Source organism: Pithys albifrons, chromosome 11 (genome assembly GCF_047495875.1).
Source record: "Pithys albifrons albifrons isolate INPA30051 chromosome 11, PitAlb_v1, whole genome shotgun sequence".
NCBI classification, from domain to species: domain Eukaryota; kingdom Metazoa; phylum Chordata; class Aves; order Passeriformes; family Thamnophilidae; genus Pithys; species Pithys albifrons.
In genome coordinates this window covers 5,992,979-6,018,033 of record NC_092468.1, presented here as the reverse complement: position 1 = coordinate 6,018,033, position 25,055 = coordinate 5,992,979, and the positions used below count along the sequence as shown (strand labels likewise).

General features: G+C 48.0%; 1 protein-coding gene across 2 annotated transcripts; it reads left to right on the top strand.

Annotated features, from left to right (window-relative positions):
* The first annotated feature begins 18,156 nt into the window (after positions 1-18,156).
* On the top strand, positions 18,157-23,611 carry ADIPOQ (adiponectin, C1Q and collagen domain containing). Of its 2 annotated transcripts, none has more exons than XM_071566759.1 (3): positions 18,157-18,399; positions 21,179-21,398; positions 21,808-23,611. In XM_071566759.1, the coding sequence occupies exons 2-3, from the start codon at positions 21,185-21,187 to the stop codon at positions 22,332-22,334; spliced, it is 741 nt and encodes a 246-aa protein (XP_071422860.1). In that variant the 5' UTR covers positions 18,157-18,399; positions 21,179-21,184; the 3' UTR covers positions 22,335-23,611. The 2 variants fall into 2 exon arrangements, with proteins under 2 accessions (XP_071422860.1, XP_071422859.1); XM_071566758.1 differs by having other exon boundaries at positions 18,160-18,399; positions 21,154-21,398.
* The last annotated feature ends 1,444 nt before the right edge of the window (positions 23,612-25,055 follow it).

The window sequence follows — 25,055 nt, the reverse complement described above, 5'->3', positions numbered from 1 at the left end:
GCAGTCACTCTTCCCTCTGCCCAGTCACCTCATGTAGCAGGGCCTGGCAGGGTGCTGGATTCCATGCACAATCCAGCCCCTAAGCAGTGCTTTGAGCAGAGCCCAGCACAGCAGGTTTCTCCAATGTGGTTTTGGTCACAGTGTCTGACCACATTGGTCCTCTGCCATGTGCCATGCCCTGGGCACAGCACAACCCCACACAGGCTCTTTTCTAACCTCGTTGGGCTGTGATTATAATTTTCCAGCAATCTGGTAGGCACAGCAGCAGGGCAGAATGGCATAGGCACAGGCACAGGTAACCCAGCCCCACTCACCTCCCAGCTCACAGGCTGGCATAGGAGGAGGTCGCTCCAAAGCCAGATCATGATGCACAGCAACATGCCAATGAGAAAACTGGCACCACTCCCTTTGGTGTTATGTTCCAGCCAAGCTAAAAACAAACTGCAGGTATCATTTTCTTTGTTTCCCTCACATAGTAGAGAAGATTTGAGTCTGAACAATTAAGACCTGGAATGATTCCTGCAATCGGCATCCTAACACAATTACCTATGCTGCTGATGTCTTCAGCTCTTTGCAAGTATAAAGTGAGGAAGGAAATGGCATGGAGCATTATTTAGGTAAGAGAGGGATTCCCATACTTTTAAGCTTCGCAAAATCAGATTACAAGTGACACTTTTCCCCTGCATATTATCTTGATCATGGTTAAAAAAAAAAGTTGTTAGCCTTTCTATGAAAAAAAACAAGGAAACCCTTTTCTGCAGAAAAGGATTAGACAGGTTGCACAACTTCAGGAGGGGAACTTGAGGCCCTTGCTGTTGCCACAGAACCTGCTGTCCCCCAGAAAACAATTTTTAGACTAGTTAAGTTAAAGTGTAACTGAAACATCTTTAAATTACCTCTTGAACAAAGCAAGAAAGCAATATCAGAAGTCTGGAAGAAAGCCCAGTGCCACCTACCCTGTGAGCCATAACCCTACCAGGGCAGCAGCTGGAGGCAGGCAGGATTTCCCATGTGAAGCTGTTGGAGTAGAAAGGAACAGGGAGGACTAGTAATTTTTCACAAACTCATTTCCTGGAGGTGAGGTGTACTGCAGCCCCATCAGTGCTCTGGAGGAGGAGGATGTCTTCCTTGGAGCACAGCCAACAGTCTGGGAGGTCAAGAGAGGAGCAAGAGAAATTTCCTTGGATAAGAGTAGAGTTCCCCAGCCCAAGCTCATGGGCAAGAGTATTTGTAGAGTCTGCTTTCTTTCTCACAGATGCTTGTTTTTTCAGGCTGGCAGGAAGAGTGCAGTTGCCTGCAGCCACTACATGGTCAGTGTTCATTCCTGTGGGTCAGCAGAGGTCGGTGGCCATCCTTTAAAGATTTCCTGCCTGCAGAAGAGCTGCCCTTCCCTATGAAACATGGGAGTGTAGCCATCATACCCAAGACATGACCGTCAGCAGTCCCTAGTCAGACTTTGGCAGGAGATAGCCCTAAAACCTTGTTTTTGTTGTGGTAATCCAGATTTTGGATATTTTTGGATTACCACCCTGGCTGGGGTCCAAGAGCAGCAGTTTGCTTCTGTGCAAAATCAGCCCAAATCTGCCTGACTTTGCACTGAAGTGCTTTCACAGGCTCTGATGTGCCACTGTGTGGGGTCCCTTAAGAGTTTGTGTTTTGGCTTCTTTTTTGAGTTTTTTGGTTGTTTTGTTTTTTGGGTTTTTTTTGAGGGGAAGGAGGCAGCAGTCTTCCCCATGAAGGTGAATTGCACAGCTCGAAAGTAGTACACACCAAAACCTTTGCCTCTCCTCTCTGTACTACAAACTACCACAGGTTAAAGATAAAAGCACATCTGACATGGTCACTGTGCCCTGAGGTTTTGCAGGGTCTTTATTTTCTTGCCCAGAGGAATATTCTGAGTCAAGAGTTGCTTTTACAGGAGCGTTATAATTTTGTCCTCTTGTCCCCTGTGAAATGCAAAAAAACCACATGGCTCAAAAATCAAATGAGCTTGGTCTGGGCCTGGCTGGCTGATTGTCAGTCTATAGTAATTAGACTGTGTGCAATAAACCATTTCATTACAAGGCACTCCAGAGTCAGACCCGAAAAAAAGGTCTGACACTTTGGTCAGCACCTGCCATTAGTGGTAATGTAACATTTTAATGAGAATAAAGAACTCCAACATAAACCCCACTCAATCTGAAGTGGGTTTTTTTGATGCATTTTAATGACAATATTTTTCTTAAATTTGTTAGGGGAAAAATACCCAAAACATCTAGCAAAAAAGTTAATGGAAAAAATAAAGTCAAGAAAACATTTTAAAGTAGTTCTTGTTAGGCCAAACTCCTCAGAGTCCTGGACAGGTGCAACATCTCCTACAGAGAGGTTCCAGCCCAGTCCAGAACTAAGAAACAGTGTGTTCAGACTCTCTTCTTACTCTATCTGTTGCATTTAATTGTAGAGTTCAAGAATTAGGAGCCTGAGTTAAACGCAATCCAGTAAGTCAAGGAAACCTTTAAAGATACATCAAAACTCAGAACACACCAAACACAGAAAGGTGCAGCCTCGGCAGAAACCACCATTTTTAGTTTCATCTACACCACAGAGTGTTTTTGTACCCACCAGGTGATCTCAGCATATGCAAGGAGTGCTTTGGGTTGGCCCAGAGATTTTTTGGCTCTGCTTGCCAGAGGGCATCAGCTCTCCCAGTTCCTTGTCCACGGCAAAAGAGGCAGCAATGAGGGGCCATGCACAGGCTCTACACTTCTGCAGGGTGATCTCCCCTGATGGATCCAGTTGTCTGACTCGTTACAGCAGAGCTGAAATTAAAGGATGCATTAGACAAGAGTTAAGAAAAGAAATTGCTGACCTTCCTTTTTAGCGAAATCAAGATAAGCCAACGGATGGCCAAATATACTCCAGTCCTGCCTGCTTCTACAAACTCTGACTTACCCTGTGACCCCTTCTTTCCTTTAAATCAAAAACAGTGCTTTGAGTTGATGAAAGTGTAAAATTCCTTCCTGAAGAAATCAGCTACCTGATGTTGGGCAATGCTGTGCTGGAAAGGCCATGGCTTTCCACTGTCCCTAGCAGGGAGGCAGCAGGATATTTTTGCCATGTGTCATTCATGTTAAATGTTTGCAATTTCCCCTCAGTTCTCCTGGGTATAGTTTATTATTATATCGGTACCTACATCCTTAACACACTTTACACCTTGAGATCCTGAACAGATCTGCCAACTAAATAACTGCATTTTTAAGTCACAAAAGTGGAAGTTCAGGGACAGATTTTACAGCCCTTACATTATCAATCCACATGGTGTTGCTCAACACAGCAACGTGGCAGAGATTCTGCATTTTTGAGATTTCCAGAGAACTGGTTGGGGTAGTGAGAGGTATTTGGTTACTTCTTTTGTGATAGTTCAACTCAAGTGTAACTCAAGTGTACTTCCTTCTCACTTTGGAGCCTGCTATTCAGGGGATTTTAAGATCAATAAATAAAATCCTTTCATGTTCAGAATTGGGGTTGCTTGCTTACATCTGAGGCAAGCAACAAGTAATGTTCATATTGCTGAAGGAAAACATATACAGGACTCTTCCCTGACCTTGAGATTCCACAGAAATATGGGGTCAAGGCAAATAAAGATGTCACCTGTTGATAACCTTTGTACAGTAATTTCCAGACAATGATTTACACTGACTCTGGTATATTTACCTGTGGGAAAATACAGTCACAAGCAAAGCATTTGGGATGCAGTCTTCCCTCCTCCTAAACACACTCTGCCTGTGCAGTTTGCTCTAGTTTGCTTTAAAAGTGTTTAAGTGAAGGTGTGTGGATGCCTCCCAAGCACCCACACAGCATTGTCTTAGCTGGTGGCCCTTAACACCTCACTGCTTTTGTACACAATGCTCAAGAAACTCAAGTACAGCTTTGCAATGAGGTTCTGGAGAAACAAAATCCTGTTTATTCTGCTGGTGTGGTAGCAAAGGCAGGAGAGCAGAGCACTGGTGTGACCAGTTTGGGTGCAAAGCTGCCTGTGCTTACAGGGAGGCTTTTCTAAGCTGCCTTATTCGTGGCTGGTGTGGGTATCTGTTCAAACTGCCTGATACAAAGATGTCTCCAGCCCACAGCCTTGACTGTCCCTTGGCATGGAGGGACATGTTGCCACCTGGTTGCCACCCACCTGCCCTCCTGTACAGCACAACTACCTGTCTGCAGATGGCCACACCTGCAAAGCAGCTGCACACCTTGGTTTGAGCACCAACCTTTGGCTCTTCATCCCCTCAATTGCAGCTGCCAGCTCAGCTCTGCGGGACCTGCTGCAGGTCAGGGGAAGGATGGCAGCTCCTCACACAGTGGATGCACCTCCTTAGACAGAGGAGGGACCACCTGATTAAGAAGGTTTAAACACAGTATGGAAAATCAAACAAAAATACAACCTCTTCTTGGCACTAACTTAAAACTAAGGCCTCCTTCCCAACTGGCTGAGCACCACAGGAGCCTCCCACTGTGTGCACATCCAGGTGATTGCTGCTGCTTTCACTGTAATCTCTCCTTGCAAACCTAAATAGAGAGCCTTCTAAAGCTGAGGAAAATGGCAAACAGTTTCTATTCTCTGCTCATTTCTTATCCCACTTCCCTTTCCAGTCACTGAAGCACAAATGGTGTGTCAGAGGAACTTCAGCCTGTTCTTAAAACATTGTCCACCTCACACACTGCTTTCTGGAAGACTGACCCCAATTACTGTCACTAACAAGATAGTGCTAACAAGAAGTCCACTCCTCCACCATCATTAGGATATATAGGATCATATTTCTTACAGTTCCTGTATCTATTTCCTTTCACAAGTTTTTGGTGCTGCCTGCTTGGCTCATGCTTTCTTGATACATTTTTTTTAATGCCATGTTGATTTTCATGCATTTAACACCTTGTCCCTGTAGGTATTACAGCAGCTTTCTCCTCTCTCTTTTACCATATTTCCCACTTCTTCTAACAAAGAACCCTTCAGCCCTCTTGAACTGTCTTGCAAAGTGCCTTTCTCATCTCTCTCTCTCATATCTCCAACACTTGAACTCTTCCTTTATTTTCTCACCATTAGATTTTCAATGGCTGTGGCTCAATCCTACATCTGTGCTACCTGTTGTTTTCATGTCTGCTTTCTCACCTCCCCCATCAGCTGTGAATGGTGCTTTCTGAAGCATTTCTGGAGCTGCAGGCTCCTTGGCAATGCCTGTCCTGCCCCATTCACCACACAGCCTCTTGCCCCATGCTCTCCCAGCCAGCCTGAATTCACTCCTTGCTCCTGACCCATCTCAACCTCAGAACATCCTGTTTCCATCTAGTGATGGGCAGAATCACTGACACAAACTTTCTGTCAATGAGAGAGGCCAAATCCCTGTCTGGTGGAAGCAGTGACTCTCCAGGCTCAGGCACAGGTGAGAGCACTGTCATGACCAGCTCAGAAGCTCAGTAGCCTCCAAGCCCATCCTTCCTGCAGTCATACAGCTGATGCAGAGGTACACATGATTCAGGCCATGTCCTCTCCTCCTGCTTGTGAGGGCAGGATGGCAGCAAAGGCTGCACACCCTTCCCAAGGGACTTGTGTGGAAACAGCCCAGGGCAAGTGAAGAGATGGCACCGATCCTAGGTCAGCCATTCTCCCCTGCCTGTGGTCCCTGTAAGGTTTGCACAGCAGTTCATCCAGAGCTGGGGACTGCCGTTCCAAGGATGATCTCCTGCTGGGGAGATGGCTTGTGCCTCCAAAAAGAGGAAGGAGGAGAGCAGGGATGTGGATCCACATGCTGCAGATGTCAGACCATGCAGAGCTCCCAGCACCAAACAGACACTCCCCATGAACACTCCCAGGATGTCTGCACAAGCACAGGGCCCCCAGGGATAAGGTTTCCCCTCCAAACATATAACCGTGATTAACTTTCTGATGAAAGGAGAGGAGCAGAAGATCTGCCCTTGCAGCCTGCCCAGCTCAGAAACAGAGCCCTCCTCTTTCCTGCATCCCTCATCATATTTTGCTTAGAATTCTTAGAATTCTAAGGATCACCAATTCTATTTGCTTTGAATGTCCCCATGCCAGAAAAGAAGATTAAATATGTGCATCTCAACACTTAATGAGATAGAAGCTCAGCCCAAGTTTGGATACTCCAGTCTCCAGGAATATCCTGCTACCTGCAAAGCCAGCAGTCCCACTGCAGGAGTGCCCTTACCATCTGGGTGCACAACACTCGTTCCCTCGATGTCGCCCCACTGACAGGTGCTGGCCCCAGCCCAGGCTCTGCCCCTCAACACTGTCAGTGCACAGGAGACTTTGTTCACAGTAACTGTCCTCTCCACCTGTTCTGGATCTTTAACCTTCCATCTGTTTCTGTACAGACAAGACACCAACTGCCAATCCCCAAACTCCACAACTCTAAGTGGGAGGTATTCCTGGTCCCACTCAGCCCACATCTCTTCTTTTCCAAGACACAAATTCAGAATCATATGTGCCTGGGAGCCTCTTACATCAGGGTGTTGAAGGGGAAGTTGTGTATTGAGAAAAGGTCTCACGGAAATGAGGTTCACAAGGGAAGATGATTTCTGCATTACCTACAACAAACAGGAAGCAAAGACTCATGGTTAGATAAGAACAGCAAATAACTCTGCATTTTCTCAATATAGTGAACCAAGCTATAAAAAAAAAATTTAGCCTTTTACAATTTCCTGTTTCCATGGTGGCAGCAAGTTCAGCCCCTGGTTTACTGCAGGGAGTGGTGAGACCAAATGTCCCCAAGGGAAGACATGTAGTCACCAGACTTTGCCATGTAGCAGAGGGATGGGCACCATGGCCTCCTCCGTATGTCCAGCTGGAAAGAGCGAGCTGGCCTGGACAGCACCTTCCTTGAAAGAGAAGTCAAGCTTTTCCCAAGTCTTCTTTGAACGTGTTGGCAAAGTGTCACCTGCAGCCACTGGCCCCGTTCCCTCATGTATAAGTGTTTTACTCACAGGAGCCCAGAGGCAGGGCTGAATGTGTAGGAGGAGGCTGTGGTTTGCTGCCCCATCTGCAAGGGGTTTGAATTGCAAATTTCAGAAGGCGCCAGCTGAAAGGTGGTTTGTGTTTAGAGCAGCTGTTGTTATTTTAGCGGCAGCAACCTGAGAGAAACATGCAAATCTTTCCCTACGTTGTATTACTGATCATTGTAATTCCACTGCAAAGTCCTTCCCAGTGACCACGATGCTGCAGAGAACAAAAGGAGTGAATGTAAACATAGAAGATGGAAAGCAGTAGGTAAAGTAGGTATGGAAATTGCAATAGAGTAGCTATAAAATCTACTCTACCTCAGCCTCCCCAAAAATACTTGTGGCAGTTGAAAAAGATTCAAGCAAAAGCCTCAGCTTTTCAAGGAGGAGAATGGAGCCTGAAAGGGAGGAAGAAAAAAGCCACAATTTTTATTTAATATGTCTAAACCAGAGGCAGGAAGTCTGTTCAAAAGTTAAGTGGAGATCAGTAAGCAGGTGATCATACTACATAGATTCATGCTACATATATTCTAAAGATTTTGCATTCATAGATTAAACTTTGAAAAATGCTGTATTTCAGAGAAACAAATGGAGCAGGAATTTTGTGAAGAAGCTTTTATACACAGCACAAATACAGCCAAATTATATGTTCTCTTCTGGAGGACAGGGCAATCCCTCACTCGGGGTGTAATGGGCTCAGAAATGTAAAAGGGAGGAAGAGATTGCCAGAATATTCCTCCTCAAACATGAAACCCCAGAGCTGGAATGGGGCAGCATCCACAGCTCAGGAAGGAGCAGGGCTGCAAGGCTGGGTGGGGAAGCAGAGCGATATCACAGCAGGCCAGCACAGAAAACACAGGAACATGCCAAAGAGGGCAGAAACAGGAGCTCTGAGGAAATGCTTCTTGCAAAGTCCACATCAAGCAAAAAGGCAGGAGATGGTCAGGAGGAACATACAGATGGTGGGAGTAAAGAGTGACCAGAGTAGAGCCAAGCTGTTGGCAGAGCTGCCACATATGCAAGGTGCCTAGACATAACCTGAGGGAATGGTTAAATAAAGTAATCATCTCAAACAAAAGTGAGAGCGATAACACAGTAGGTTCTTTTTCTATGGAAAATGAAAAGATTACATCCCTTGTCTGTGTTCAGAGCTTAAAAAAATAGGCAGAACAAACATTTCATCATGCTTAGAATAAGAGCTTAGATTTGGTGGTAAAGTCAACTGACTTCCTTCAGGGGCCAAAATAACCAGCCTCACCCCAGCTGAGCTCTCCATACTCTTAGAAAGGCATTGCTTTAGAAAATAACCATTTGGGCTGCCCCCTGTGCCTCAGTGTATCCACAGATGGTTACAGGGGACACCATGAGCCTTTGGGCTTGTACAAGTAATATACTGAAGTGCTGATAAGCAATAGAAAAACACAACCACAACTTCATAAGGCTTCTGCAATACCACTCATAGTGAAATCCTGCTTTTAGTTTAAAACCCAAGAGCAGCACCTTAACAGCTTTCTCAGGGAACAAAGTAACTGAGCAGTGACTACAGGTGAATTCCCACCCATTGCAAGGGGTGAGCAATAGGCCTCCACCTTCAAACCCAGACCCAGGGGGAACAGAAAGCTGTGCCATGAAGTGCAACCATCCCCACTCTCTGTGCTGCAGCTTTCACTCTGTAGCTTCTCTGGGTAAAACAGAGGGGAGGTTACAGGGGACACTCTTGGGAAAGCACACTCCCAACTGAGGAACAAGAGGCTGTGGAGTAGCCAACAGCTCAAACAGAGAGAATGGAGCTGAGCAATACTGAAACTAAACCACAGCAAAGGCTTCTGTGCTCTACAGGCAACTCACCAGCTGAGTGAGACAGCCACTAAGCCACCAGATTTCACAGCCCACCCCAAAAAGGAAACAGCAGAAGGGGTTTTGTAGCTGAGTCTGGGCCACCACAGAGCAGCCTTGGGATGCCTCAATGGAGAGGAGCTGCAGCTGAACCAGGTTCCCACCCACACTCCCTTACCACCTCTTGTCACCAGTGCTTCCTTACCTACCTGCAGCAAATCTCATCATGCACAAGCCTGTCATTAGCCAAAAGGGTTCATTTGTGCTACCCTCTGACAGTAGCAATGGAAAATACGATTCTGGTGCTGCCAGGTTCCTGTTCTGCTCAGGACTGACTGCAAATAACAAGCTGAATGTGCAGAAGGTGGGGATAATCCCAACATTGGCTAAGGAGTGTCAGAAATAGAGGAGTAACAAACTGATTGAGAGAAGCTGGGTAAAGTAATCAGGAAAGGGAAATAATAATATTTCATTAGGGCAATGCAACATGGTCGATGCTCCTCTTTGCTAAGCATGTATGAAACCTCTCTGCAGGTAACAAAACTGCTCTCAGAAGCAGGAGAGCCACGGTTTTGGACCCATACAGTCAAAGACACTCCTGTGTCCAAGGTGAGGTGACAGGAGTCTGTTGCAAGAAGAGAGTCAGTGTGGGTAATTTAATTGCATTTATTACACATCAGAAAGCAGGTAATCTCTTGGAGAAATGCTTCAGCAATGTCCTTGGGGCTAGATTTTATCTCCATTTCAGAGTGTCAAAAACATTCTGCGTTTCGGAGTCATTGCAGTGCAGCCAGAGAGTGCTGTCCCAGAGGGGAGGGCTGGTATAATACCTTGCACTCACAAAACTGGAAAATACCATCAAGGTAGCAAATGCTTTGCCAGGGTGGTGGCAAGGTCTGCTGGGGAAATGTCATAACATTTTTAATTGAACCATAAAGGCACATGCTGCGTGAACAGCAGTCACCAGCGGGACTCACACAGAGATGCTGCTTTCCTACTTCTCAGAAACAAACACAAAAAAATGACCAGACATGAAGTCAATTATTTTCAGAGGTATCTGAAAAGGCACCACACACCAAGGGGACGGTGAGAGACACACAGAGTGCAGAAACAAAAGCGATACAGTGAGAGATGACAGAGCCATTGACCACAAAAGCACCGGGATTATCTGCAGCACACAGACGCTGGCACTCACAAACCCCAACGGCAGAGCTGTGAGCAATTATTTCTGGTTTAGCTGGATAAAAACGTTTGCAAAGAGCAAGCCAAGAGACAACAAACAGACAAGCCACAGGGCTCAGGGGCCAGATTCTGCCCCGTGTCTCTCTGCATGCCCCCAGAAACCCAGCAGGGACAGCAGTAGCACTGGTGCAGTCTGCCCATGCTGGTGCCCACTTGGGTGAGTGAGACCTTGGTTTTTGGAAGGCTGGTAAGTGCTGCACAGCCACGTGGTGCAGGTGACATCACAGTGTCCGTGTGCCACCAGTCCCCTCCAAAGACGCCGATGGGGATGGGAAGTTTGCTCAAGGGTTTCCCTGCCGAGAGCCTGTGGGGAGAAAAGGGCCTGGGGTCAGCAGGCACTGGTGCTCTGCCTTGCCTTGGGAAAATGCGGCAAGGCCACACGTACTCATTTCTGCCTCCAGTCTGCAGCCTTGATCAAGCATAGGAATGCCTTGTGCCATGATAGGAATTAAATTCCACTTTTTAGCTGAACCACTTGCCCACTGCAGTCCCAGATGGCAGGTCCTGGAGTGTTTCCCATGTAGAGTAACTCTATCATACCTCATTTTGATTCTCTGAATTTCCTTAATCTTTCCTCTGCCTGAGGGGAAGAAAAAGTCCCTTTCTCTCTCTAACGTCAAAAAGAGACTGTCTCTAATGTTCCCATCTCCATCTGTGAGCCAGATAGAGCCTCATGGATGCAGACACATGAAAGGTAAAAAGCTAAAGTACTGGGGGGGAATTTTCCATGAGGTGGATATGTATAGCTGCCTGGAAAAAGAAAGAAACAACTTAGATCCTTTTTGTTTTCTCTCTTTGCTATTCAGAGAACCTCTGTGTCATCTGAGCAGAGACACAGCAGGGAGCTGTTGCTTGCTTTGCCAAAGCAATGAGGAGGAATAGTCTCTGTTAAAGACACCACCCTCGTAGGGATTATAAATACAAAAGGAGACAAAATTATCTGTTTTAACACAATCCAATGAAAACTGTGCAGCGAGGAGCAGGAGGAAGGGGAGCGCCAGGCTGTGGGCACCGGGCCAGGCAGGGACAAATGAATCACATTAAAAACCTATAAAGGAGCACCAGAAAACATGTTTTATATAGAAGTGCCTTCACTCCCACCTGCCTGTCTATCTCTACTGCTATTGCTGGAAGAGCCTCCAATGATGCCAAGGTGGCAGGATGTGAGCCCAGCACCCCAAGGCTCATGGTCAGGGTCCCTGCCCTGCTGGGGGAGGCAGCCACATGGGCATGGCAGGAACAGGAGGCAATTGCAGCAGAGTTCAAGACACCTGGTTTGCCTCTGGTTTTGGTGTCTGTGGCCCACTCCCCCAGGATTTTCAGGTGGGCATAGAAGCTGTCTCAGGCCCCCATGAGCAGCACTGAGGCCCTCATGGCTGCTGTGTGCTTGGAGCCAAGGGGGCCATGGCATCCAGCCATGACTGAGCACCAGCTCAAGGACATCCACACAAATCAGCACATGATTTGCATGTGCATTTGTAAATATTTTTTAAAATATCAGGTCACACTAGAAGGGAATGTTTCCTCTGCTCAGGCTGAGCTGCAAGTATGAAGGAGCAAGTTCTCCCTGGGGCTGCTGACACAGCCCACCACAGCGAGCACAACGCTTGGAATACATCACATCCACTCCTCCAAAGTTCCTCAGCACATCTGCTGTGACAGGGTGTTGAGGCCCCCAGTCTGCTCCTGCCTGACAGATCCACTTCTCTGCTCTCACATTCACGTCCTGGCAGCCTCAAAGGAAGGTGCTGCAGCAGCTCAGGCCGCAAACGGCGCTGCCGGGTCAGGCGGCTGCTGCCGGCACTGCCAGACCTGCTTTCCAAAGAAAGGTGCTTTCCAAAGCCAGAAACATTCTGTGTTTGATGGCTGAGTGAACCAGCATTGTTCTTCATATGGAAGAGAGGCAAAGTCTGCAGTGGAGGCAAAGCCATTTGATTGCAGAAAAAAACCCCACAATTTACTGCTAAAACCAGTCACGATGTGGTTTTGGCTGCTCAAGTCAGGAGAGAAGCACTTATAAAAATGAATAATTGAAGACATCGTAAGCCTTTACTAGCCCTACAGCAAACATAAATATGTCTTCTGCAAAGCACAAAGAAATGCCCTATCAAAAGTGTCACAGATGTGTCATTCCTTGTGACTTCCCCAAGAGCACTTTGGGATGATTTATACAGTGAAATACCTAAAATAAAAACACAGAGTAACCATTTTTTATCAGATTTATAGTTTCTTGGTGAAATATGCACCACTCAGATTGCACAATGATATTTCATTTTATAGACAACGTAAAATTCCTACTGCTTTTAATTAGTCATATCCTCACTTCTAAGTGATTACATTGTGAAAACAATGGGAGGAACAAGCAAACTGTTGTCCCTGAGCACCCCACTGGTGTTTTCAAACAAAGATCACTGAATTTGAGCACAGACCCTCTGGAAAGCAGGCAGGGACCAGTCGCCTGACCCAAGGACACAGTGACTCAGTCTCACTGGCAGCTGAATGACAGTCCAGGAGAGTCCTGAACTGGGAAAACAGCTCTGAACTCCAGCAGGTCAGGGCCAAACCCACCTCTCGCCCTAATGTCACATCCATCATGCCACAAAAAGCAGAGAGTCAGCTAATGCATGGCAGAGGTTACCAGGGCCAGTGGCTCTGGATCAATACTTTAGTGGATGGAAAAACCATTATGGCCAAAAATTATTCTTTTGAATTTGCATAATGCGAAGAACAATGTGATGGGAGGGCGTTGTCTCCCCCAGGGCTTCCTGACTTTCACCCCAATGGTGTGGTAGCCATGAACATGGAATGCACAGACTGTCATCAGGCAGTGCTTCCAAACACAGCAGAAGAGGGCTGTGGTTTATGGAGCCATGAGGAGCCCTGCCTGTGCCCTGCCTGCCTGGGGCTGACCCTTGGGGGGGCCCAGGTATGTGCCAGCACCCCATGCACCTGCCTGCAGTGAAAGCATCTGTCCTGTTTGCAATGGGGGATAAAAGGGTGGAAGGGACAGAGACAGCAAAAGTAAATCCCCATGTGAGGAGTCCTACATCCCAAATGACTGCTGTGGGGAGAGCTTGGGGTACCCTAAAACCCCAGCAACAGGAGCCCCAGCACCCCATAGCCCCTCGCTGCCCACACTGGGGCCAGCACAGAGGCACCAATTCCACCGCAGGCTCTGACAAACTGCTCGGGGTTTGGGGGCTCCACATGCCCCCTCCCCTCTCCAATCAGACCCAGAGCACATGTACTCTTGTGCTTTGTGCAGCTCTATCGACACTCCAGCAACGCTGGTACCCCAAATTGAGAGCAGAAGGTTCAGGGTCAGAAAGAAGAAACATGTCTGGTGATGGGGAGTGGTGGCTGGGGAAGATGCCATTTCTGTCCCTCAGCATCCGAAAGTGATGACAAATAGGGGACTGCAGGGCACACACCCCTTTAAAAAGGCCAAAGAGTGATGCAGACTGGGAAGACCATGCTAGGATGACCTCCACCTGATTACACAAACGTCCCAAAGCCCCAGACAAACCCCACAGTTTTCTGCTCGTTTCCAGTTGCTGTGGTCACGGCTCCCTCCCACCGTGCTGTCCACCCCCGGAGGGTCCTGCTGCCCACCCCAAGAGCGAGGGCTCCTCGGGGTATTCCCGGGTCGGTAGAGCTCGGCCAGGCGTGCGGAGCCAGGTCGGTGAGCACCATCTATTGTCCAAGCGGCGCAGGGGCTGGCTGTGGTGATTCCTCTGTGCGAAGGAAAGCGCGCTTTTTCTTGCCCGGATGACTCAGAAACGCTCTCCTAATAAATAATTCCTCTACTTTGTAAAAATGTGTTGCCGATGAACGCAAGTAGGCTTCGGGGGACTGCGTGGTTATCAGCTGCAAGCTCTCCTTCCTTGCCTGAGCTGAGCTGCTCGTTTTAATGGAGACGTGGAAATCTCATTAAACAGCTCACTAACAGTTCAGCCCGTGGAACTGAGCTGAAGGGGAGAGCAAGGCAGAGGTGTACTCTCAGGTGTCCTTACTCTCGGAAAGACGCGATCACGGCTGGGAGTGAACTCTGGGGAGGCTGTTTTGGCAGGGCATGTCACAAGGGAGTGCTCCGCATACCAGATCACTGGGGTTGTTACTCTGTGCTCTGTCCGGTTTCTCCCCAACCTAGAATGAGCCCCAAAACAGGACAGGCTGTGCTGAGAGCAGCCAATACCTGGCTCAGCTGCGGGCTGGCGTGGGAGCAGACGGAAGGTGGATGCAAGTTGTACAAAACCCCATCTCCGGTGCCTTGGCTGCCTTTCCCTGGCCCGCCTGGGGAGGCCAAAGCAGCACCCTGAAGTTGCGATGCAGAAACAAGCGCCCTGAGAAGAGCTATAACATTAATAAAAGGAGCTTTGAGAAGTATTTGCAGGGCTCTGTTTCCTGGACAAATGTGTCTCAATGCCCCTTTCGGCATGAGAAACCCTGCCGCGCCAAGATCCCTCGCCGGCAGCCAAGCAGCGATCCCCCGAGGCCAGGGAAGTTTATTTGTAATCACCAAGAAGAGTAACATTCCGTTGCTTGAAGCCTGGCAAGGAGCAGTTCTGTCCGAGCTGTCCATCACAGGGAAGAAAAGAGCTCGTTTGTCCCTGTGAAATGGGCCGGGAAATCGGTATGCCCAGTGCCGAGCAGCGGCTGGATCCATCCAGCAAAGGCGGAGGGTGGTGATGGGTCCCGTGGTCCTTCAGCCAGGCCAGGGGTCCCCCCAGCCCACCAAGTGGGGGGTGTTTCCTTCTCCCTGCTGGATTCTGGTGGACCCAAAATGCTGGCTCAGCATCCCCGTGCCAAGCACTCAGAGCCCTCCTGTCCCCCATGCCCTGACCCACACTACTATCGCCTTGGGCGAGCAGCACACCGTGTACAGCCCAGCTGGGCTTCCACATGGCCCCAAAGAGACACTGCCCCCTCCTGCAGGCTGGCCCGACCTACAGTGCACCCACACAGCCAGCCTTGGGTACTGCTGCCAGGCCTGCCTGTCCCAGCACCTAAATGCACTACACTCCTGTAGAGAAATCCAATGGGAGCATCGGCGTCCACAAATTCGTAGCAGGAAAGGCTGCACCCCGTGCCGTGCTGATGACTCTGATGCCTCCCTGCCATCACCACAGGGACATGAATGGCACAGCAGCCCAATGCCATGCTGCACAAGGCACAGGGGATCCCACGGGAGCCAGGCTGATGGAGAAGGGGCTGAACAGCCTCCGAGGGCATGCAGGACCAGTCTGACATCCTTCTGCCTGCCGCAGGGAGAGCTCCTCTTCCCAATAATAATTAGCCACTAGAGGGAAGTACAAAGCTGTACAGAGGCGGCTTTGGGCACACAACTACGCGTGGGATCACCGGGAATTGCAGTTTGTGGCTTGGGGGCTCACGGAGAGCAGCACCTGCACTAAAGGCCATTTTACTGCTTTTTGCTTGGAGTTGGCCCCTCAGCACTCACCACTGTCTTGCACCTCATGCAGCTGCCTGTGGGGCTGCGTGGCTGGCCACACGAGTAGACTTGGCTGGAGCTGCCTGCAGTGCCCTGGGATGGAGCCCACAGTGCCCTGGGATGGAGCCCGCAGTGCCCTGGGATGGAGGCTGCGGACCCTCCAGGGTGCATGGCCTCGGGCAGCACCAGAATAGCACGGAGCAGCCTGCCAGCCAGACTGCTGGACAGCAAAAACAGTTCTTGCCATTTTTAGCTAAGTGGGGAACGTGTGTTGTTTCTGGGACATGCGGTATCCAGGGCCAGAGGAAAGACAAGGGAACGGCCTGGCATCCCAGAGGAGCAGTGAATTGGAGCACAGCAAGGGACAGATCCCAGCGGAGGAGCCCCAGCTCCAGGGTTGGAGGGGGGAACAGCAGCCTTGGGAAGGGACAACAAATGGAGCAAAGGTTCCCATGAACTCTGCTCCATGGTGGTTCTGGTTCAATCCTCCTGGAGGAGGACAGCAGTGGACAGCTGAGGGCTCCTGCCCCAGTCCCAAGGCACAGATCCTGCCAATGGGGCCAGGCTGGCCTGGGAAGCCACCAACCTCCTGCCAAGGCAGGCATTCCAACCTCCCTGCAACCAAAGCAGTTTCCTACCCCTTCAACACCACCAGCAGGGATTGGGATCAGGATTGTGCTGCGGAGCACAGCTGATAATGAGCCTCCTGCTCTACTTTATCCTTGTTTACAGATGTCTAAATATAACCTTGTGCTTATTTTTAATTCTTAGTGAAAGCTGCGAGCCACAATCCATCAAATCAGTTTTGTGTTTTCCATATTGAGTGGCTTTGCATCAGCTCTGAGAGAGAAAACACATCCAGGCTCAGCACAAGGTCTGTAGCCAAGTGAGGTACAGGCAGCATGTCCCACAGTGACCACGGGGCAAAGCAGAGAAGGTATTGCAGGACTTGTGAGCAGCAGCTTTCTCTGTGGCAAAACACCCCCCAGTCCCCACCAGAGCTGCTGCCCCTCCCTGGGCACCACAGCTGTGGTGGGCCGGCCAACATTTGGTGACAGGTATTGCTTGTCACCAGGCAGAGACAAAGGCACTTTAAATGTTTTCCTATCACACAGCCAGAACAGTTCTCTGGATGGTACAGTGTCTCCCTCTGCAGCGGGAACAGGAGCCAGCACCACTCTGAAAACTAAGTGTACAGTACAACATAACCGCAAGCAAGTGTGCCAAGGTTTGCATCAGTTGCTTGTACTTCCAGAGATAAACTTTCACTCCTCTTCTAGGAGGCAGGAATAGTCTTTGGAAAGATGTTTGGTGGACCACTGAAAGGTTTGTCACTGGTATTTCCCTAGCAACTGAATTGAAAGACCATGAGGTAATTGCAGCACTACCTGTTGAACGCTTCAGGTCCAAATCTCAAATCCTGACAGCCTAACAAATACCCCAATCATGTATTTTGGGGTTCAAGCCGAGAATTGGCAGGGACACCAGCCTTGTCTTGCTCACACCTGGGGCAGGGGCAGCTGAAAACTTCTCGCTCTACTGCAAAAACAGTTCCAATTTCAGTTCCGAGATCCTGCTGCTCCATTCATTGCTCAGGAGACTTTGACAGAAACATTGACATCACACACATACACAAATGCACACATGACACTAGAAAATTACATTTATAACAAAACAGACTAAACTAGATTACTGTCACATTTTACCCCCTCTCATGGGGTTGCATGAGAGACTGTTTTAAGTTTCAACATTGCATGGAAAAACATCATAAAAAAAAAAAAAAAATTCTTCAAATGCTGGACCAACGACTTGACCAAAACAAGGCAGGCAGTATGCAGTTGTTCTGTGGCTCCTCCCTCCAGCACCTTCTCCTCAGGGTTAAAAATTCACTCCTGTTGACTCCCCTCTCTCTTTTTAGTCCCTCTAGATAGCCAGGTCTTTATAACAACTCAGCAGTTCAGAATGCTGTCCTGCTGACGTTCACTTGGATGTTTCCCCTCTCACAGGGACACCAGCTCCCCATGCCCAGTTGCAACAACACACATCACACTATTTTTTCCTGGTCCAGTTTTGGGAGCCCAGGTTTGCCAAGGTCCCATCTAGCTAATGCTGAACTGCCCTGGAACAGCTGCAGAGAAAAGCCTCTGCTCACTAAGGTTCTACCTCTGTTTTGGAAGGAGACAAACACAGGGAAAAAGACACTTTGTTTTCACCTGAAGCCAAAAAGCACAATAGGCGGAAAGACACCCATAGGGCTGATATTACTCCAATTATTTACAATAGCTATGGCACATGCTTGGCTTCCTTAAGAAGAAACCCTCCCCCAGTGCTGCCTTTCCCCTTGAGCAGCTTTGCCCTTCTTTGGTTAGGCAGGAGTCTCCAGGCAGGAGTGGTTCTTGTAGTTAAAAGGAGAAGCCAAAACTTGTCACACAATAATTCATTTACTAACACATTGAAAAAACCATGTGAGTGCATTACTGCAGGACTGGAGACACACTTTCTCCATCAGCTGCTAACAACATTTTCCAATGTGCAGACAGCAGGAGCCTGTGCTGGAGAAGCCCAGCCCTGGTCAAGCAGCGTTCTGGTCACACAGGCTTTCCAGCAAACCATTGCTCTTCCAGTTCCTATCCAATTCTGAAACCCATCTTTTCCCTGTAAGGCTATCTTCACAAGCTATCCCAAGTGGTCCAAAACTTCAGTGATGTCCAGGAAAAATTAATGGAAAAACCCAACTTTTAGGTCAGCATGCGCAATGGCAAATGGAAAAGGCAGTGTCTGAGCTGACATCTCCCCATGCCCTTGGGGATAGCGATGCGATAGCCAGACCTCATTCTCTAAAGAGACTGCAGCAAGCCAGCTAGGACTCAAGGCAGCTGGTAAGCATGATTTTTTTCTTTCCTCTTACTAGGTTTGGGATTTTCTCTTCTTTGGGGCTGCATCAGACAGACAGACTTTTCTGTTTGCAAGAAGTTTCCTTTCTTAGGGTTATTCTCAGAATAGCCAGAGAGTATTTTAAACCAAGAATAGCTGATCTCCATTAGATTCATACTCCCCTTTTTGGAAACACTATTTAGAGAACAAAACTCCTAAATCAAAAAGTAGTCAGTAACAACAGTGAAAAGCCACATGGCTATAACAGCAGGTACTGCACAGGCACCTTTCAATTCACCTCTTTCCTCAAAGACTCCAGGAAAGATTGGGTTTGCCCCACATCTGCCTGAGTCAAATCACTCCCTCATCAGAAACCTGCCCTACCCAGATTTAAAATCCGAGCTCCTTGGAGCAAATGACCACTAGAACATCAGCAAAAACTATGCTACGAGTAATTACAAAAGGAAAAAAGCGTGACATAAGCCAAAGCCCTGGTTAATACCCTTTGAGGAAAATACCACAGTGGGAAAACAGACGGGTTTTTAGTTTTGTTTTGCACAGAAAAGTGTGAAGTTTTTGAATATACAATATTGAAATATATATATTCTGAAATTTAAATTCTGAATAATTATTTGAATAATTATATAGCATTTAGGAATGACATTGTTCTTACAGATGATACTCTGGTTTCTGCTGGTAAATGAACAATCTTCATGTAATGCATATGAGCTTTTAATATTGTAGCTGCTAAGGGAATAAATGAAAGCCACCAACAGTACTCAGTTCATCTATTTCTTGTCCAAAACACATTCAAATATAGCAGATTATTTCATGTTGCACTGCTGAGCATGAGATGGAAAACCAAAAGGAAATGGAAAATACAGAGTAAAGGGATGTCACAGCTAAACCAGAGTTTAAACTGAGCTAGCAGACACAGCTTAAGACCTTCCATTTTTAAGATATACTTATGCCAGAGAGTTACTCAGCTTCTCAAAACAAGCAAACCACCTGTGCTTGAGTCAAACTGCAGCGATAGAAGTAGTTCTTTTCCAGAGCGAGCTGGCCAGGCAGCTGTCAGAAAAGCTTCCTGCAGCCCTGCTTTGGGCTCCTCAAACCTGCATGGTTTGTGACCTTATAGGAGGGGTTTATTTGGCACCAGCAGAAGACCTGGCTCTGGGGCACACTGCTAAACTTGTAATGATTACAGGAAAGCAGAACTAACCCCAACAAAAGCAGCAACACACTGCCCAAGAAATGTAATTTTGAGGCAGATTTTTCTGGATTGCTACCATGTTTTAGTGCAGTTAGATGTCCCCAGACAGCCTGTGCTGATTTTGGAGGGGTACCTGCATGTATCTGAGCCAGCAGAGACCCAGGCAGGGTGGGACAATGGTCCCTCTGCTTAATGCCAGGTCAACCTTACTCCTGGCTTGCAGCTGGAGCATATAAATTTGCCATAAGGTATGGTATGGTATGGAATATCTCTTGTGTCAGTTGGGGTCTACTGTCCCAGCTATGTCGCCCCTCAACTCCTTGTGCACTCCCAGACTTCTTGCTGGTGGGGTGGGGTGAGGAGCAGAAGAAGCCTTGACACTGCTCAGCAGTAACAAAAACCTCCTTCTGTTATCAACCCTGTGTTAAGCACAAATCCAGAACACAGCCCATACAAGCTACTACAAAGAAAATTAACTCTACCTCAGCTAAACCCAGCACATTTCTTCAGCTTTCCTTGAAACATTTACACAAGAGCTAATAAGACATTTTTGAAAACATGACATTTAAATAGCTTGCCTAGGAAAATCAACCCTACAAAGGAATTGCTCTGAAATATTATTTTTCTTGGAAATTACAGAGCTAAGGGACTCTAATGGCCATGCTGTTCCTCACTTTTTATTGCCTATTATGCCACTTAAAATGTTCCTAACAGGATACCTTTATTATTCCAGAGTATAAACTCTGCCTAGGGAGCAGTTTCACACAATGGTCATTTTTAAATATCTGTGTCCTAAAAGCCTGACCTAAGCCCACATGTTCCCACTGATTTCTGGGAGCATCAAGACAAAGCCGGGGTGGCCATAGGGTGTCACCACCGACCTGGTTTTGGGCAGCCACACTAATTGCTCTGAGCAGCAAAGCAACTAGATTAAAGATAGATACAACCCTACAGTGCCTAAAGACTACACAACTTGTCTTCCCCTAAACAAAATACATAATTTAGGTGGAAAAAAAACAGTATCACAATTTCATATAGTGGCTCAGAGGAGCTGGAAGCCTGGCTGTGGTTTCTGTTCACATTAGGTAAACCCAGGCCAGTGGGCTGTGCACACAGTGACAAACCACCTGCCAAGATTCGAGGCTTTAGAGGGTTTGAGACAGGCTCCGCCAGATCTGTACCTTCCATCAGCTGCTCACTCACCCAGGCAGGAGTCAAGGTGTATTGTTAATTGAGCAGAGCTATGCACAGAGATCAGCCACAGATACTCTGGCATCTGCCATGCTCAGTCCTGAAACATCTGTGCCTGTGAGTGCTGGAGAAGTAACTGGTGTTTGCTCCTCTCTGCACTGGAGGTGCTCTCACAGGCCCATCCCAGCTTGGCTCATGGAGCTCCCACCAGCACCATGCTGGATGCAGAGGAGCCCTTGGGGAGAGCAGAACTATTTTACTTCAGATGTGCTGACTCAAACCTTAGCCTTCTGTGCCTCTCTGTTATTCAGGAGGGAGGTTTTGTTCACTTTTTTTGCCCTATTAATCTTTAAAGTTAACAAAGTGATCGCCCACATCAGGAACCAATGATGAGGGACCCAGCAAGCTTCCTGCTGTGCTTGTTGCTGCTGGTGGCCCCCCACTGCACAGAGGCAGCTGCTGAGGATGACGAGCCTGACCCCAAAATGCCGTGTGCCAAGTGGATGGGAGGAGCACCTGGCTACCCTGGCCACAACGGGCTCCCTGGACGGGATGGGAAAGATGGAAAGGATGGACTAAAGGGAGAAAAAGGAGATCCAGGTTGGTGAGAAACAGGTAGTATGTTGGTGCTGGGGTCCACAGGTAGCCCCAGCAACAGTCCCAACAGGTTTCATGTCTGGTGGGTTCATGCCTGATCTTTGTCCAGATGACCTTTGAGTATCTCCTGGAATGGAGATTCTAAAACCCAAGTCAAAGAGTTTGGTCTGGTGTTTTTTCAGACATGCTGGTCTCAGCAGGTCTGCACATAGGCAAGGGGAGGGGTGGGGGTGGTGAGCAGGCTTTCCACTCACTGACTCTGCTCTTGGCCACTGTTGAGGTCATTGAGCCTTTCCTCAGCTCTGTGCTCCTAAGCAGATCCTCACACCACAGCCCCCTCTGCATTTTGGGATGGTGGGTAGCAGCTGCCGTCAGTGTAAACCCAACTCCCAGTCCCCTCTCTGTCCCCCAGGTGAACCAGGTCCCAGAGGTTTTCCAGGCACACCAGGAAACCTAGGGATGGCAGGACCTCCTGGAGCTCCTGGATTCAGGGGGCAGAAGGGGGAGAAGGGTGATGCTGCTTTTGCCCAGCACTCTGCCTTCAGCGTAGGGCTGACGGAGCGACCCCCCGCCCCCAACGTCCCCATCCGCTTCAGCAAGATCTTCTACAACGAGCAGGGCCACTACGACACCAGCACTGGCAAGTTCCTCTGCAACGTCGCTGGCACCTACTACTTTGCCTACCACCTGACGGTCTACCTGCAGGATGTCAAGGTCAGCCTCTATAAGAATGGCAAGGCCATGATCTTCACCTACGACCAGTTTCAGAACAACAACGTTGACCAAGCGAGTGGCTCTGTTTTGCTGCACCTCAGCTCTGGGGATGAGGTCTGGCTTCAGGTGCATGGGAATGGGGACAACAACGGCCTCTATGCTGACAACATCAATGATTCTACTTTCATGGGCTTCCTCCTGTACCCAGACACAGATGGCTATTAGTGTAGGGGGTGCTGCACTGAAAAGGATGAGGTGGTTTAACCCTGGGCAGTGACCTGGGGCACTGGCTCTATAGCTATAATGTATTCACCAGAAAATTGCCTTTTGCAGGGAAAACGATTGCCAAGGGTGGACCCTATCTCTGTGAGATTGTACAAATACTTCCATGGGATCAAGAGCTCTGCTCTTGTTCTCCTTGTCCAAAGCTCAGCCCAAAGTCAAACACCACTCCTGCCATATAAAGAAAAAGTACCTCTTAACATGGTTTAATCTTTTTTTTTAAGTGAGAAAAGAAAAAAATGGTTAAATTTAAATACAACATACAAAATTTCCCTTTTTTTAACCACCTAAATCCATTTAAACCAATGGCAGACATTTTAGCCAGCATTTTAAAATTTAAGTAGAAGAAGAAAACTATTTGTAAAAGCAGATTGCTCTAGTTTTTATCTGGAACAGATGGCTCCATTTTTTTCCATCACAACTCTCTGTCTTATTAGGCCTTTGACTTCCACCCATGGTTTGTTGTCTCCCTTCTTTAGCCCAGATTTTTGCATATACTCAGATTATCAACTTCCATTGATTTTAATCCTTTGCCTTTCCTTTTATGTTTACCCCTATTGTTATCTCTAATGCAAACAGCAGGCTGGTTTAGGGCAGGGATCTTCTCTTGTGATTTATCTGAAAAGCCTTCTGAACACCAGTGAGGCCACACAAGAGCAGCCCATTGACCGAGGGGCTTTGGGGGTCCCAAGGTGATCACAGACTTGTTGGCCACACAGATCCTGTCCCATCTACCCTCTGAATAGCTCCCAAGTGCACTCAGAAGTTGAGATCTATTAACTGTGCTACTTACCACGCTCTAAGTGTGCCATAACCAATGGTTTCCCCACCAGCTGCTCAGAACTTCAGGTGGTGGTGAAGCCTCCCATGTGGAGTGGGCTCCTAGGATGAACCCCCAGGGCCTGCCCCAGCTCTGGGCAAGGTTACTTTAACAGCAGAGGAGTATAAAGGTTGGAATTAGAAGCAATCCCATCAAACTGCTCTCCTAGGAGCTTGCCTGACTTGTAGCTAAAAGAGGATTTGATGGTTTCTCAGATACATTCAAAGAAGACTCCTATTACTAAGCTTCAGAACAAGCTAACACAGATCAAAGCTCATGCATTATTACAAGCACAAAACACCAGCAAGAGCTTCATATGAAATTACTTCTAACAGCAGCATTTTCCACACTAGTGAATTACCACACTGTAAATAAAAACCAATAAAATACTCTCTCAGTACTATGTTCCCTGATTTTTGTGTGAATCATTGGGAGGGACTTAAAGAAAGGGATACAATCCTGACCTCACTAAGCAGCCCAGGAAAATATATATTTTCCAGCAAGGTGAGGGCACCCTGGGCTGGCACACATAGGGACACCCCCCCACCCCCCCCCCTCACCCCCCCTTTTGCTTTCCCAAAAAATACTCCATGCTCTTACTTTCATCAAGGCCTCAGGATCTTACCACCTTACACTGCATTGTCACCTTTTTGGATAAGATGAGCTCTGGTTTCCAGACTCTTTCCCCAAACCCAGTTTGGCTGAATCCACCTTGAGTGGCCATCCAGAGTGAGGGCCCATGCTGGCCCCAGAGGCTTCAAGCACATCAGATTTAGCAAGGGTGAAACTGATGCTGAGTCTGGTCATGCTGAACTCAAAGAGCTGGGGAAATCCCTGCTCCTGTTGTGGGAGTTAATGGGAAGGGAACAAGGCAAAGGGAAAAAAACCCAAACCCCAAAAATACTCATCCATAAACAAAAAGAGATTTAAAAATGCAGCATTTGCTGGATCAAATGACATAAGAAGCTTAAATTGAAAGGAGCAAGTCAGAGCTTTCATGCTTTTTTCATTTTCAGGTGGATTTTCAGCAGGCAGGGAAAATTGAAACAGCCAGGGTGCTAAGAGACATTTGGGATAAGCACTAGGAGGCAATACTATTTTAAAGACTACTTCCTGAGAAGGAGCCAAAACAAATTATTCCCTTCTTTGCTGTCATGCAGCAGGAGCAAACACGCTTAGAGCTTTATCCTGTACACCAGGACTCAGAGGCTTAGACCTGAGGAGAAATTTTAAAGAAAGCCATGAAGGCACTGCTGTTCTGTGTACTGACTCTTCCCCTTCTCACAGCCACAAATGCTGAACTGCAGCTTCACCACGATACTCACACCAGGGTGGGAGTGCAAGGCCGCCCTCCTCCCAGCTCCAACGGGGATGCTCCATGAGGTACCTGCATTGCTCATGCGCATCCCAGGCAGGCACCTCAAAACCCAGCACACGGTCCAGCCCCCCGCCTAAGCAGCCCAGGCAGCAGGTTGTGAACAAGACAAGCTGCATGGAAACAAGGGTCAAAGCCCTCCCTTTAGGGGTCAGGACTAGTTTATGAAGTATTCCACCTCAAATCAATAAGATTCTTGCTCAGATGAGACTCACACCTTCCTAGCAGGCACCAAATCCCAGTTTCAGTCTCCATTCACCCAGAAAACCACTTTGTATCCCATGAGAAGCAATCAGCCCCCTCCCAGCTCCCCTCTAAGGGAAATGTTCCCAACAGAGGCTCACTCCCTTCTCAGCAAACACATCTCTGCCCCTCTGCAGCCAGGGTAAAAGCCTGAAGCTGCCCTTAGTACGTCTGTTCTCACCTCCTGAGACTGCCCAGTCCCTGCCAGGTTCTGCATGGGAGTCTC

Bases quoted from the DNA above. Each gene is read 5' to 3' on its own strand.
- ADIPOQ (XM_071566759.1), top strand. From the start codon at position 21,185: ATGATGAGGGACCCAGCAAGCTTCCTGCTGTGCTTGTTGCTGCTGGTG. The intron at 21,399-21,807 runs GTTGGTGAGAAA...TCTGTCCCCCAG, and splicing joins GGGAGAAAAAGGAGATCCAG to GTGAACCAGGTCCCAGAGGT.